Source organism: Peromyscus maniculatus, chromosome 16 (genome assembly GCF_049852395.1).
Source record: "Peromyscus maniculatus bairdii isolate BWxNUB_F1_BW_parent chromosome 16, HU_Pman_BW_mat_3.1, whole genome shotgun sequence".
Classification (NCBI taxonomy): domain Eukaryota; kingdom Metazoa; phylum Chordata; class Mammalia; order Rodentia; family Cricetidae; genus Peromyscus; species Peromyscus maniculatus.
The window spans coordinates 53,711,190-53,727,058 of NC_134867.1; the positions used below are offsets into that span (position 1 = coordinate 53,711,190).

General features: G+C 39.2%; 1 protein-coding gene across 19 annotated transcripts in view; it reads right to left on the reverse strand.

Annotated features, from left to right (window-relative positions):
* Syne1 (spectrin repeat containing nuclear envelope protein 1) overlaps positions 1 to 15,869 on the reverse strand; it is a 484,186-nt gene that overhangs the window by 352,307 nt on the left and 116,010 nt on the right. For 15 of the 19 annotated variants that reach the window (XM_015996795.3, XM_015996790.3, XM_015996796.3 and 12 more), the window contains 4 exons: positions 14,758 to 14,954; positions 10,776 to 10,885; positions 7,051 to 7,101; positions 4,290 to 4,397 (listed from right to left, as the gene is read on the reverse strand). In XM_015996795.3, coding sequence (XP_015852281.1) covers positions 4,290 to 4,397; positions 7,051 to 7,101; positions 10,776 to 10,885; positions 14,758 to 14,954 — 466 coding nt within the window. The remainder of the gene's footprint in view (positions 1 to 4,289; positions 4,398 to 7,050; positions 7,102 to 10,775; positions 10,886 to 14,757; positions 14,955 to 15,869) is intronic. The other 4 variants (XM_042262341.2, XM_015996792.3, XM_076552828.1 and 1 more) reach the window with 2 other exon arrangements.

Below are 15,869 nucleotides of genomic sequence, written 5' to 3' on the forward strand. Positions count from 1 at the left end.
AAAGAAAATTTTAGGATCATGGAGTAGTCCGTGAGACCGTATCGTCTGAGCCAGTTGCCTTGAAACGATTCTGGATGTTGGATCATCTGGGCCATGGTGTCATCGGAGACCTTTCAGGTGGTCTTGGCTGATCAAACCTGATGTATCTCAATCTGGAAAAAATCCATAGCCTCTGGCTTTCTGTAGAGACAAAAGCAGAGTCTCCTTTCCAAAGTAACACATCCTTATATCCAAATTTTAAAGTCAAAATATCTTTAATATATACATATTGGTTTAACTCAACATCTCTTACGATCAAATGTTTTTCTGCAGTTAAAAATCCCAAAGACAATATAATCCAAACTCTCTGTGTGATATCCATCTTTACATGGCTTATCAAGTCTCAGAAATAGTGGGTCTACACTTTTATCCAAGCAGCGTGTAGCCCAGAAACCTCTTTTATTTATTTATTTATTTTTTTTACTAGCAAAGGCTAAATCCACCACGCAGCTTAATGTTCCATTTGCAGAGGCCTCATTTCCGCCTTATTGCAGGTTAAGCACACACACCAGGAACCCGCCAGTAACTCAAACCGGCGGCTGCCGCTCATTTGAGAGAGAGAATTAGGAACTGTGGGGCGTTTACCGACGTCACCGTTCCTGGAGAACTTACCGACGTCACCGCTCCGTGTGTTGAGTTCTGAATCCTCTTTACCACCACGAGAGGATTCTTCTCAGATCACACTTTATTGGAGCGCCTCTTGGTTCAGGGACTTTGTCTTTAGTATTTTTTTTTTTTTTCATAACACCGGCCTTTATCCCTGTTCATTTGTCCTTTTTCTTTAGTCCCTTTTTTTTTCTTCCCTTTTTTTCTTTAACCTTTTTTTTCTTTAGCCCCACGTTCGGGCGCCAAATGTAGCTTGAATTTTTTCGCCTCGGCCACAGTCAGGACAAATCTTTGTCACCCGCCAGTCCCACAGCCGCTCAGACCCAACCAAGTAAACACAGACACTTATATTGCTTTCAAACCGCATGGCCGTGGCAGGCTTCCTGCTAACTGTCCTTATCTTGCTAACTGTGCTTTTATCTTAAATTGATCCATTTCCATACATCTATACCTTGCCATGTGGCTGGTGGCTTACTGGCGTCTTCACATGCTGCTGGTCATGGCAGCGGCTGCAGTGTCTCTGGTCATGGCGGCGGCTGCAGCCTCTCTGGCCATTGCGGCGGCTGCAGCGTCTCCTTCTGCCTTTCTGTCCTTTTATATCTCCTCTCTGTTAGTCCCACCTATCTTTCCTGCCTAGCCACGGCCGATCAGGTTTTATTTATTAACCAATCAGAGCAACTTGACATACAGACCATCCCCCAGCACAGCCAAGTGCAGACCATCTCAAACACCTGCACTCAGGCCCATGGTCCTAATCATCCTCTATACGGACCTGCTGGGTAACACCACAAAGAACCTGAGAATGGGCTCCCACAGGACCTACAGAACATCCCACAGCAGAGAACCTATTGTGTTTGCTAAATGGACACGCTGTCAGACAGCCTTCTACTTGTAGATTGGGACTGCTCTTGACTTTAAAGAGACACTTTTTTTTTCAGGGGGTTGTGGCTAATGCAGAGATTCATAACTGGTCAAAGTGAAGAGTATAAGCAGTTCTGAGTGCTCTGTTGTGTGGGGGACATGTATCTCAACTTTCCACCATTCAAGGATCAGGGAATGTCACCATAGAGAGCAGAAAAAAAAAGTAGTAGCTGGTGTATGGGAAAGAAAGCTGTGGGGTGCCCACTTCTGGACCTGGCACGCTGTTGCACTCATGAACTCACTGCAGCTCTAGTTATCTGCATGAGACCTGCACAAGATCAAACCAGTCAAAATTCTAGCATGGCGGGCACCTGAGGTCCCAGCCTTAGCTGAGGAGCTATTGACGCTTGATGGCTCCTAAGAGAGGCAGGCTCACTCTCCCTTATGGATGGCAACTGGTAGTTTGCTTATGCTCCAGTTTGTGGCCATACACGTATGCCCACAGAGGCAGCACTAATCGGACTCGAGGGGTTATCAATAACAATAATAAATAAGAGGACATGAAGATGGGAAGACATGGGGTAAGGGGCACTAAGATAAGTTGATGGAAGGTAGTGGTGGATGCATATATATTGTATGATGCATGAAACGTTTAAAGAGTACAACTATTACTTAAAAATAAATTTAAAACATTAAAACAGATTCTTTCTAGTTAGTAATTTATGAACCAGTTCATATTTACCAGGGAAGTATAGTTAATTAAAACTATGAATTTATATATACTAATGAACAAAATAATTGCTTTAGCAAGAGATAATATTATTTATAGTTCTTCATATTATTATATAAACATTATAATATTATCATATTGATTATATGTGTCAAATAATGCTGAATTAAACATACTTATATTTACATTTAAGCAATCCTGTTCAAAGAGGTTACCTGTGGGGCCTTGTTACTTAAATAATAATCATTTAATCTTATGCCATAAAATTTTTAAGTATGCCACAGAATATTTAAAATTTCATTATGTTTAGACCTCGAACCATAGGCTTGAAACTAATATAAAAATGGTCATCCTGAAGTTGTATGGTTTTTTTTTATAATAAACTAGCACATATACAAAGTGATTCTATTCACAGATAAGGAATGGAAAACAACCATTAGTCATAGATTTGAACATCTAAAACATGACTCCACTTCCCAGGTTTGAACTGGAAATGCCATTAAGATGTACAGTTAGACCAGAGAACAGGGGGGAAGCCCTCCAGGGTCCAGCAGACTCTGGAGAGAATTTCAGTTACAAACATGCAAATTCCCTTGAAGGACACTGGGGGGAGTTGACAAACACAAACTTGACCATAAGCTCCATCTTCCCCTCCCTCGGACTTAATGGAATTCAGAGGATACCAAAATGTGAAAGCAATCTTTAATTCCGTCCTACGGAATTCTGTGTTTGGAAAAACTAGAGGTGTGTTGCTTCTGACGAGCTGAACAAGAAGAAAATATGGATTCTATAATAGGAACATGAAGGAGAACTTCCCCTAGATGCAGACTGTGAATAGGCAGTTCAGCCTTGTTTTAAATGCTGACAGTCATGGGTGCAGAAGGAGACTTTCTATTCCTGTTTCGTTTGCTTGTTTGTTTCCTGATCTCCTTAAAAAATAACACGTGGTCCTGCTGGGAGATTTAGTTTTTGATGGTTTGTGCTACAGCTAAAATTTACTCACAAACAAAACAAACCCATCTACTCTGTTTCTATACTCTGTTCTCAGTTTGCTGGCTTAATCATTTTATAATGCAGCTCATCGCAGAGAATTTTATTTTGGGCAAACAAGAAGATTACACTGAGTTTCAAAGCAAAAGAATCCATGGAAAGTAAGCATAAATTAAATTTATTGTTTTGGCAAGTTGAAAAAAACCAAAACATATCAATGTTGGCATGGCCATCTGAATTTAGGAATATTTACAAAAGTGTATAACATCACACATTCAAGTTCTTTATTGTCTGCCATGTTGGATGTCTCACATCACTGCACCTTTCTGGTAGAAAAAGAAAAAGAAAAAAGGGCTGAACTGTAACAAGGGTGGAGTATGTGAGAGAATATTGCTCAGAATGTGTTACATTTAGCTTGCCCACTAAAATGAAGTGGAATTTGAAATGGGAGGAAAATGGCCACTCGGCGGGGAAGAAGTCACAACTTTTTAATGGGAAAAACCTGCTGTGGCAAGTTCTTCTTGGAAGTGTAAATTGAAAGCAGAAAGTCAGCTGGTGACATCGTAGGGAGACTGGACACAGCACCATGACTTCAGCTCAAGGGCAACCGTCTTGACCTGGACAGGTCACAGAAGAAACTCATTCCCTCTGTGGACCCTCAGCAAATACTTATGAAACTCTTTTTTTAAACTCCATTTATTTTGGTAGTTCTCTGGGGTCTCAAATCAGTTGTTTATTTTAGTGGATTTTTATGTCTGTTGACATCTGTAACCCCAAAAGGTCTTTGAAAACAATGGCTCTGTGGTTTTGTCCTGTGTTGTGGATAAAACTGACTGTCAAAAATGGTGGCAACTCAACTCTCTACTGAGGGCATAGTGCAACTTCAAAGTACCCACTTAGATAGAAAGAGAATTGTTCTGTTCAAACTTAAGATAATGCTTGTTACTTATTTAAACAATTTCCTTATAAATATGATTTGGAAGATTAGACATACATTATGTGATATATCTTCAGTCCTCCATGAAAAGCTTTTGAAATGTCTAGATCTCTTTTGCACACTTACCTGGTATTTGTCCTGCAGACTTGACTCGGTCATCTGTGCTCTCGTCAAATCTCTCTCAAATTGTTCTATCCAGACTTTGGTTTCCTTCAAAACTAGCTTGTCTTCTCTCTGGAAACCAGGGAAACATTGCAAAGTTATTAGTAACTGTAAAATTAGTCTTTGATTATAATTAGTATTTGGTATACACCAGTTATTTCTAAAAATGTTCTTCTCCTTGTTCTTCATCTTTTTGAAGTATAAGAAATAAAACTGATTTGATAAGATATCTTTTAAGCACTAAAATTATCTGCCTTCCTTTCCTTCCATCAACACTATGGGAAAGTTTGTGTTGACTTAGGTTAGTGCACCAGCTTATTAATAAGGGAAAAACATGCTCAAAACAGAACATCTTGCATCCAAAATATACCCAGGAAAAAAAAATGGTATCTGTAACAGAGACATAAGCCTGAGGGTTGATTCCGAAAACACGGTCATTGATAACCCAGGGAATTGCTATGGATGGGATAAATTTTGGTTGTCACATAGTCATCATAATAACATTAGACAAATGACACATATTATTATTTTAAATATACTATTACTATACTTAAGATATACACAGAAAACACACTTAGACTGCTCAATATTATTTTCTACACCCTTGCTGCATGATTCCTATTATAGATGTACCAAGTCATCTGCAGAATGAATTGTCCAGTATTCTTTTACTTATCCATATCTAAAAATAAAAGCAGAAACATTCCAGTATCAATGAAGTGAAAATTCTAATTTTTCAAATGGCTTTCAACTACAGCATCTTCCTGGCCTGACCAGTCACACATCCTTCCTATTATTTGGGCGATAATTTGATGTCGCTCAGGACAGAGACAGGCACACAATGTTGGTATGATCTATGACCTGTCCCATCATTGGGTCTTGTAGATGTGGCTCTCTTTTTCCTGAACACTTATTTTTCCCTGTTCCTGAGATCTTCTCTGCGAGTTCTTCCTGGAATACAAGTCTGAGCTGGGAGTTTCCAAGGCTAGCTCATCTCAACATTTAAAATGTATTACACTCACCTGAAGGGACTGTGACAACCCACGTGGTGAGCACACACCCAGACTTCCTGGCTCAATAGATGTGGGAAAGACTCAAGAATTTCTATCACAAACAAATATTCAAGCGACCCCAAGGCTGCTTGTTATCAGCATACAGAGCCACCTAGAGGACTCTCCTCTATGAACCTGTAACAGCCTTAGCCCCTATATCCATCCAGCCTGATGTCTGCAATTGTTTTTATCTCCAGTGGCTAATGTGGGGCTTGACAATCGAGATCTCTCAACAGATGACTATGGAATAATGATTAATTGGTAGAATATTTATCAAGAAAACACTGAAACGGGGGCCAGCCTGTAAAATCATCTCTAACCCATGATGCTCATTTTGAATGAGCAGGTGAATGTAATCAAGCTCACATTTTGTTATTCTTTGGTTTTCATGCACACCATGAACTAAAAATGAATGCACAGCGTGGTCCGGCAGGGAAAATACCCCCTGTTTTATCTCTCAGGAATGAGAGGTCAAAGTGGCCGCTCACCCTCCCTGGCTTCTGTCACAGTGAGCTGTGAATGTCACTGCCATACTGTCCATGACAGCTATCTTGTCAACATCTGCTTCTGACATACACTGGGAACTGACCCTAAGAGCAGCTGCTGGTTACTGATTGAAATGACTTCAGGAATCATCGGAGGATTGTGCTCTGAAATAACTGTATTGGAGTCTGTCCCACAGAACTCCCACGGTGATGGGGGAGGGACAGATCATCTGAAAAGGTAAAGGAGATGCAGGCGCTTTTACAGTCAATGACTCCCTTTGTAAGAGGGAAATGAAGCTCCAAACAATACCAAGAGTCTCATAAACTATAGGCTGAGTGGCTTTTCTTCAAATGGTGACTTCTACATGCATTTAAAAGGTACAAAGGTCTGTTTGCCTAATTTCATGCCAAACATCATCACACCAAGCAGCTAAACTGCCAGCATTCCCTTCCTGTCTCCCTCTCAAACACAAAGGCACATTTATATTTTTATGACACGTTTGTAAAGGCCAAAACTTAGGTTGTGTGGATCAGGAAATAAAGATAATTTCATATTTGACATAAAATTAGTTACTTCTAGCTTTCTATCCCCATGTTGGCATAAGTCTATTGCACTGATAGATATATATGCCCAGGGTCTAGAAATTATAACAAGAAATATGGAGATACTAAAAGATAGGCTAAGCACTCAAGACCTTGAACATGAACATTCATTCTGCAAATGCTTCTGAGTATTTACTACATAGATTGACTTTGCTGAGCCACGTGACCCAGTATCTAGTGAAAGAGATGTCCTCACACTGGGAATTATCTTTTTAGTGGTTTTCTGCTTAATAGTTTAAGATTTCAAAATAGTCATTTTGCTTGATTTCTACTTTTGTTTTTCACATTTCAGAAAAGCCAACATAATCACTATATATCTCCTTTTATTAGTGCTGTTAAGTACATTATTTGATACCTTATTTTAATTAAAAATTAGTGGGCTTAGGTTGGCAATAATGTTTAGTCACACAGACATATATTATTTGTTATGCTAGATAGTAAAGAAATTTGCATGATGGATAATTAACATGAAATTAACATATTAAAAGAAAGGTAAGCATGAAAAAGATACATGCAAAGAAATGATGAAGAAGCTAAGGAGTGAAGAATATTTGAAACGCTCATTCAAGACTCCTTCAATCTTACCTTAGAATTTTGTATAAAATTTGCAAAAGTTGGGAAAACTGGAAATAATTCCTAATAATATGAAAATATACAGACACATAACATAAATCAGGAGCAAAAATAACAAAAATTATGTAGAAAAAGATGAAAATCATTGGGGAGGCATTTGTCTATTGATAGATAATAGTTTAAGACATATAATGACTTAAAAATGTTTACATATGGCTTCCAGGAAGTCAATGAAATTAGCTGGCGGGTGATGTTTTTATTTGAACTTGAAATCGTCATATGTGGCAATACATATAATTTGTAGACATGCTTTGAAATCATTTCAAATATTTTAGGAGAAACGTGTGAGGAAAGACTATATAGACTCATATTTTCCCCTGTTAGTACACTGACAGAATACAAATCTCTCTATGAGTACCACAGTTAAGACTGTGCAGTACCTTCTGAGGTTAGCCAATAATATTCTGAGGGAAAAAAATAGTAATCGAACGGTTATTAGGTAATTGAACTGAGTCAACTGGCCTATTTTATTCACTTATGACCTAGTACAAATTGCCCACGGAATATCTTAAGTGACAAGTTTCTTCATTGGTTTTATTGGTTAATGAATGGCACAATGAGTGTACACTTTCAGTAAGAAAAGTTATGTGTGTGTGTGTGCGTGTGTGTGTGCGTGTGTGCGTGCGTGTGTGCGTGTGTGTGTGTGCGTGTGTGTGTGTGTGTGCATGTGTGTGCGTGTGTGTGTGTGTGTGTGTGCGTGTGTGTGCACGCGCGCGTGTGTGTGCATGTATGAATATGCATCTATTTACACTTGCCTTACTTTGTACGAGTGTAAGGACTACTAGGTGGGGAGTGCGTACATCCACAGCATGTATGTGGCGGTCAGAGGACAACTTACAGGAGTCAGTTCTTTCCTCCCACCACGCAGGCCCAGGGATTTGAGCTCCCATGTCAGCCAGCCTTGACAGCATGCTTCTTTACCCACTGTGCCAAGCCACCGGCCCAGGAAATCATATTTTTAATGCATCCATAACATATTTCATTGAAATAGAGTCACAGAAGGGATACAGAAACCAAATATGCAAAAATAAGCTATTATTTTTAAATGGACTAAGAAATTTACTAAGACCCAAGTAAACAAATACCAAAGATTCTGAAGGATGGCATGTGTCACCCTAATACAGAAACCAGTAAAATCTGCAAAGTTTATTTATACTGTTAGGCACCATTGAAGGCTTTGAGAAATGCGAGCTCTAAAATATATTTTATTAAAATATTCAGCTCTAGATGCTTATTTCCTATATATAAAATCTCACATCAAGGAACAAAGTTTATGAAACATTTTCTTAAAGTTAATTTTAAGATGACCAGGAAAATGTCATTCAAGTCTTACTATTAAGGAAAAGGACGGAGAAAAATATTTTTTAAATAGTCAAAATATATTCCCTACATTATTGTTAATCTCTTAATATTGAAGCCCCTTTCATTAAGTGTACTGAAAAGTGTGTCTCCTCTGTGCGTGTAAGTGTGTAAGTCCTGTGTGTGTGTGTGTGTGTGTGTGTGTGTGTGTGTGTGTGTGTGTGTATGTCCTTGGTGTGTGTCCTCTGTGCCTGTGTGTCCTTTTTCTATGTCCTTTGTGTGTGTTTTCTCTGTGTGTATGTACCATGTACATGTCCTGTGTGTGTGCCTGGTGTGTGTCCCATGTGTGTATGTGAGTATATGTGTGTGGTTTTTTTATTTCTAAGGATTTTTGCCTTGAATTCTTGCTCACAGGTATCCTCTTTTGCCCATCAAATGTTGCTAGTCCAGAGTTACTTGTCTAAAAAAAACAATTCATATCAGAGACACCCCCACAGTAAAAACTGAAAACCCAGATCACTCATAAATCCACTTTGGGGAACATCTACACATTTCAAATATGAAAGCAAGCTGGAAACCTGTATTGTGTGTGGGTGACTCGAGTACTTTAAATAAAATTTCTCACCCACACAGCAACTTGCAAGTCCAGGTTTGCCATGAAAACCTATAGGCCTGATCTACCACACTCTGGTATGAATCCACACTGGCAAGAGCATGGGCTTCGCTTGAGTCTTTCCTGGGCTTCTCAGGCATATTCGCTTTATAATCACGGTAAACTATTCTAATGGTCAGTCTTTTCCTGGATGCTGGAAAGATCAAGAACAAAAAAGCTTCCCAAACCATAGTTCTAAGAAGCCCGGTTCTACCAACCACTCAATGAATTCTGCCCAGAGCACCCTGAAACAGCAGTCGCCTTTACTTCACTCCATCCTTTCCTGAGACACTGACTCATCCTGTCGGCCCAATACCTGTTGTTCTTGCAGACTTGGCTTCTGCTCCCTGACTCTTTCCTTCTTGGGCCTTTTTTTTTTTTTTAAAGTTTTTATTATTTACTTCTTTAAAAGCATTTGCTTTGTATAGATTTTCTTTATATTCTCAAACAGCTCCAAAATTCCAATCGAAATCAGGGCAATGAATGGAGACAGAGGCACTGCAGAAACTCGTTCATCACGTGCCCTGGGCTACTTAACCTTAAAATAAAATTTAAACTGTGTGGTGGCAAATCCATTATGCTATAGTTTAGAAGAATGCAATTCGAGTTCCAAGTATTAGAACATTGTGTCCGCCGTTGTCACATCCTAGGAAATGAGGCATCTGGTGGGCCGACTGGAATGCAAAATAGGACAGGCGTTCTCCACTGAAGCCTGATCAAGACGTCAAATATCACTGACAGTTTAAAATTCAAGTGAGATTAGGAATTGCACTCCAAAGAAATAATCTTCTAAGACTATTTCATCCTGTTATTTGTCACAGATAATTGGGAATTTACAGTGCTTAAGCTTATACAAATAAATTATTGTCCATGCACACAATGACTTGCACAGTTTTTCATATTAATGCAAAAATAACTGAAGTTGCTGGGGTGCTGTAACTTTTTTGTAAAATACTGTGAGTCTACATATACATAAACATGCTAGAAAGTAATAGCAACACAGTACTTTAGTTTGCATTTCCCAGAACACATTCTCTCTAGAACGAAGGTCAAAGACAGGACAAATCTTTTTGTCCAAGATTTCAAATTTTATGACAGTGAACACAGGTCATCTGAGCATGTTGAAAAGTGAAACCTCACTTAAACTATCGAAAGCTGGAAAATCTAATTACAGTGATTAATTAGAACTTGTGCAAATTATGCCTTATGTCCGTGTTTTCTGCAAATATATAAACTTTGAAATTTTCTAAATTAAATTCCAGCAGACCGAGGAGCACAAGGAACCACCAGACTCTGTGTATACTTGATGTGGTGTATTAAAGACCTCAACTGCTGACTCTCCTTAATTTCCATTTAATTATAACATTTATTACTGGCAATGTTCTGCCTGGTGTACCTGTCATATGAAGCAGAGAAATCTTTGTTAATCCCATCCTATCTGCAGATACATATTCCTTACTCAGTTGTAATTAAATTTACAGCCTTGTTCTCATATTACAATTCAGTCTGATCAACTTCTTCAAAACAGTATGCATGTACAAAATATGGGAGGCCTTACCTTCTTGCAGGAGGGAATAGGGGGTGGGTTGGGGGAAGGCTGGAGGGGCAGGAGGAGGGAAGAGGGGGATCTGTGATTGGTATGGAAAATAAATAAAAAATTTCTTAATAAAAAAAAGTATGCTCTCTTCATGGAGTGGGCATCAATTCAGAGATAGCAAACCCCTACCTCAATGTCTTGCCCATCGCAGCCTGCACCATGGATATCAGGATATTGTGTCAGAAACTGGGCTACATAGGTCATAATAGACTTCTCATCTGGCTTGTCCACATCAACATCTGTAAAAACAAAACTCAATTATGATTTAATTCATTTCTTAGGTGTTTACTTACATCAAGTTTTGAAATGTAGCTGTGGTATCCCAAACTTCCATCCTGAACCAGGAAGAAAATAGAATTACTAGTAAGAACAGGTTAGTCTGGATGATACTGGGTAGAAATGTTATCACACGGAAAAGTGACACGTATTGAGGGAGAGTTTTGGGGAAGGTAGCACACATTTCTTGTAGGCCATTTTGAGGCCAATTAATCATTCATTGAAGATGCTGCATGATTACTTAGGTATCCTGTCCGTTAATTAAAATACAGTAACATGGGAAGCTGAGAAGCTGAGTGAGCATGTGGGATCACAATGTCCACATGTGTAATGCTAGCGACTGCTTGCATAGTCATAAATATTACCAAGTCACAAATAATGTGCCCTGATAAATTTTACTACATCTGACTTTTCAGAGAGCTTCTTCTCCGTGGACATTCCAAATTACAGTGCTTTAGACAAACACTCTTTAAGAGACAGCCCTAAAGCATCTCCATCAACATGGTTGTTGAACCTACTAATATTTATGCAAAATCAGCATAAATCAGATAAAAACATGGGGTGGAGCTACACACACCACTCAAATGTAAATAAGTCAGTAAGTATCAAAAAGTAACAAACCCTTTGCAAAGCAATGTGTGCAGCCAGAAGCAAATAAAACAAACTCCAACTGCCACACTCAAATGTGAAACTAACTCATTACTTTATAAAGGCCCCTTGAGACTTGAGATTTCGTTTCTAGGGATTTGTAAAGAGTGAGATGACTCCTGTGACTTAATAAGGGAATAAAATGAAGGATCTGAAATTTCTGAGGTGAAGACACAATGTGAAGAGGGAGTAAAATTGCTTCTGGAAATGTGAAAAGGGAAAGAGAAGCTATATTTAACATATGACCTATGTCATGATTTAATAATATATCTTGTTAATTCTGTACTAACATGTAATGCATAATTTCGTGATACCTAATATATTCCATTAATTATACAAATATATATATTTCTAAAATAACTACTATAAAAGGTATTATTCTATTTTAATCCAACTTTCTAAAAGTTTATACATTCAGATTGGCTATATGGATTTTTGAAGAGTTTGCATTAAGAAAATTACACATTTGGGAGTGCACTCATTAGATATTGTCAACTTGACACAAGGGAGGGTCGTCTGGGGAGAGGGAGCTTAAACTGGAAAAAGAAATGCCTCTGTCAGACCCTGTGGGCAATTCTGTAAGGCATTTTTTTTTTATTAATGATTGATGTGGGAGGGCCCTGCTCATTGTGGGCGGGATCACCCCTGGGTGGGTGACCTTGGGTATGTAAGAAAACAAACTGAACAAGCCATGGAAAAGCAAGCTTGTAAGCAGCAGTCCTCCGTGATCTCTGTTCCTGCCTCTAGATTCCTGCAATGAGTTTCTGCTCAGAGTTCCTGGTTCTTGATGGACCACCATAAGCCATAAGATGAAATAAACCTCTCCTTCAAGTCACTTTCGGTCTGTTTTTGCAATAATAGAAAACAAACTAGAACAGATATTCTCAGTTTTATGTTTCTTTTTTTTTTTTTCTTTTTTTTTTTTTTTTTTTTTGAGACAGGGTCTCACTACGCAACTTTGGCTGGCCTGGAACTCACTATGTAGGTCAGGCTGGCCTTGAACTCATGAACACCCACCTGCCTCCCAAGTATTGGTATTAAAGGTGTGTCACCACACCAGGCTTGGTCTCAGCTTCTGATCAAAAAGTTCTCCTATGTTAAGGGATCAGAATGATTCTGCACTAGGAAACGTGGACTTATTTAAAAAAAAAAAAAAAAAAAAAAAGATGTATTTACGTGTCTGTGCCTGAGTGTATGCATATGTCAGTGCCAACAGAGCCAGAAGAGGGCATCAGATCCCAGGAACTGAAGTTACGGGCTGTTGTGAGTCACCCTATGGGTACTGGGACTAAACCGAGGTCCTCTGTGAGAGCAGCCAGTGCCCTTAACCATGGAGCCATGTCTGCGGCCTCATATTTTGTCTTTCTTTCATCCTCTAAGTTGATGGCTGAAATGTGTAGTTTTCCTCCTGATTTTCTTGTGGAAAAAAAAAAACAACAAGGCTAAGGTCTTGCCTGTGCCTGTGCTAGTGAACACTGGGCCCAACACGGGATCCTCACTCAGCCAAGGATTTTCACAGGCCTCTCATCTGAGGGAGCCCACACAGGTCTTTGTGAGTTTTTCTTGGAAAATGCAAGGGAATACTCTTTGCTGTAGAGTCAAGGGAGCTCGTTCTAAAAGCTCATTTTAACATGTTTGTATTCACTCTATGTTTATATTTATACATAATGAATGTACAAATTACTAATTAAGTAGAAATTCCATAATTACCAAGCCAAATAGAAAATGACCCATAGCACTTGGATAACTTACTTGGCTATTTTTACTTCACCAAAATAAACAACTTACTCTTTTATTAACAGTTATTGAAGGTATCCGAATTGTCTCTGAGGCCTTGAAAAAGCCAATCCTATTTCCAAAATATCTTCAAATTGCCAGCCTTTCCAATAACAACCAGAAGGATAAATAATAGTCACCCCTGGGAACTTTGCTGACTCACATCCCAACACTGGGTGGTTTGCAGCATTTCTAAGTGCTGCCCATTCTGTAAATATGTGATTTTTCTTTTATGATCTTCTAATTCTTTCAGACTTTGGGGAGGTTATAGATAAATTTTTTACCCTATCACAGCTCCCTCCCTCACACACATACCATGAAAACCTCTCAGTGGAATATCTTTTTAAAAACTTATTTGATATTTCATATACTATATTTGATCATATTTACCCCAAATTCCTCACAGATTCACTCCTACCTGCCTTCTCTCAAACTTCATGTCCCTTAAAACACCTATCAAATTCAATTTGTATTACCCACATATTCCTGGGTGTAGAACTACCTACTGGAGCACCATTGACCTACCAGGAGCCCCACTCTTTTTTTTTTTTTTTTTTTTTTTTTGGTTTTTCGAGACAGGGTTTCTCTGTGTAGCTTTGCGCCTTTCCTGGAGCTCACTTGGTAGCCCAGGCTGGCCTCGAACTCACAGAGATCCGCCTGGCTCTGCCTCCCGAGTGCTGGGATTAAAGGCGTGCGCCACCACCGCCCGGCGAGCCCCACTCTTAAAGATAAGTGACAAGTGACTCCGCCTTCCCTAGAAGCCATTAGCTGTCCACAGCTCCTCAATTATGGCTGCACTCATGAATTCCATCCCACTCTCTGTTGGAATGTTGACTAATCTGATGTTATGCAGACAACCATAGCCACCGTGAGTTTATGAGTGCGGTGGTCCGGTCATACTAGAAGACACTGTTTCACTCCTATTCTCTCTAACGACTGAATCCTACAAGATTTCTGCCATCTCTTCTGCATATTCCTTTAGCCTTGGGGAGGTGGGGAGGATACACATGTCCCATTTGTGACTGACATTCTTTGCTGACACTTTGATCGGCTGTGTGTTCCTGCATTAACCACCTTCCATGGTCAAAGAAACTTTGATGAGGTCTGAGAGTTGCACTGATCTTTGGGTAGAGAAATATGAATTTAGAGCCATCAAAAGGATGTTTTAAGTTCTGTGCACCAAGCTGATATGCCAATGGCAAAGAGCTGCCTGGAACATTGGCATCATAATCCATTCCCCCCAACAGGGTGACAAACACATAAAAGACACAGAGCAGATGGTTATTATTCTGTCACGGCCTCTCCAGCATCATGTTTCTTTGTGGAATCCCAGAAGTCATGTAATGTGTGGGTCAGGCACATACAAACATGCTATGGCTCACATATAACCCTTGAGGATTGCTCTGTGTACCTTCGGGATCAAGTAGTCTTGGGATGCCCAGCTGTGTTTCGGCAATGGTGAAGGCGTCCTCCAGGTTTTCTCGGTTAGATCTACCTTTCACCTTCTCCAGGTCCACGAGCTCAGGCCGGATGGCATGGATGACTGAGTGAAAGGCCAACCCAGTTCTCCAACTCTTCCCGAAGTCTTTCACCTCTATTCCGATCTGCCTGAGTGTGAGCAGCAAAGAAAACAGTGTCACATCCTAAACTGATAACAGCGCTTCCTTTAAGGTTTTGAATAAAATCCAGTCATTTTCATCAACCAAGTACTATGTCAATCAAGATAGAGTATGTCAGTCACAATTTTAGAAGGTGTTAAGATGGACACATTTTAATTATATAGTTTTTTTCTTTTTCCTTCCTTCTTTTAGTTTCTTCTTTTCTTAATTTGTTTTGAGAGTCTTACTATGTAGTTCAGTTTGGCCCTGACAATTCTCCTATCTCATACTTGTGAAAGTCTGGATTAGAGGTGAGATTACCATGCAGTATTTTTTACATGTTATTTTTCAATTATTGTGATACCCATTTAGAGCACATTTTTATGCTTGCTTTTGAAAGGGAAAATGGAATTATATTAAAATGTGTGAAAAATTTTTTAAGAGGGAAAAATATTAAGATATAAAATATATTAAGTCCCACTGTGTCCTGTGAGCACAGGCTTAACAGACTAAGATGGTGTGTCTAAGTCATGTCAAACACATTATAGAAGGTAAAGACAAATCAATGCAATTACACATGCAAATCTATCTAATCACATATGCAAAGTGCTTACCAAGCAGCTCATAGGCTACATATGTCCAGACAATTAACTCCAGTTACTCCACCAATCAAGTAGTTTACAAACTGTTTGTTTATTTATTTAATTTTCTTGAGAGAAACTCCTGGTAGTGAATCCTTTTTCTTTGGTGGGAAATTTCATGAATGCAAAACCAGTTCTAATTAATGCCGCTGCTCAAGCTGGTGATGGTATTTTCTTGTTGGAAACAGAAGCAATGCAAGCTTGCAGTGAGAACTTCCTCCAGTGCATAACTGACCAAGTCTACAGGGAGCTACAGAGCTGGTTCTGAGCATCTGCAGAACCTC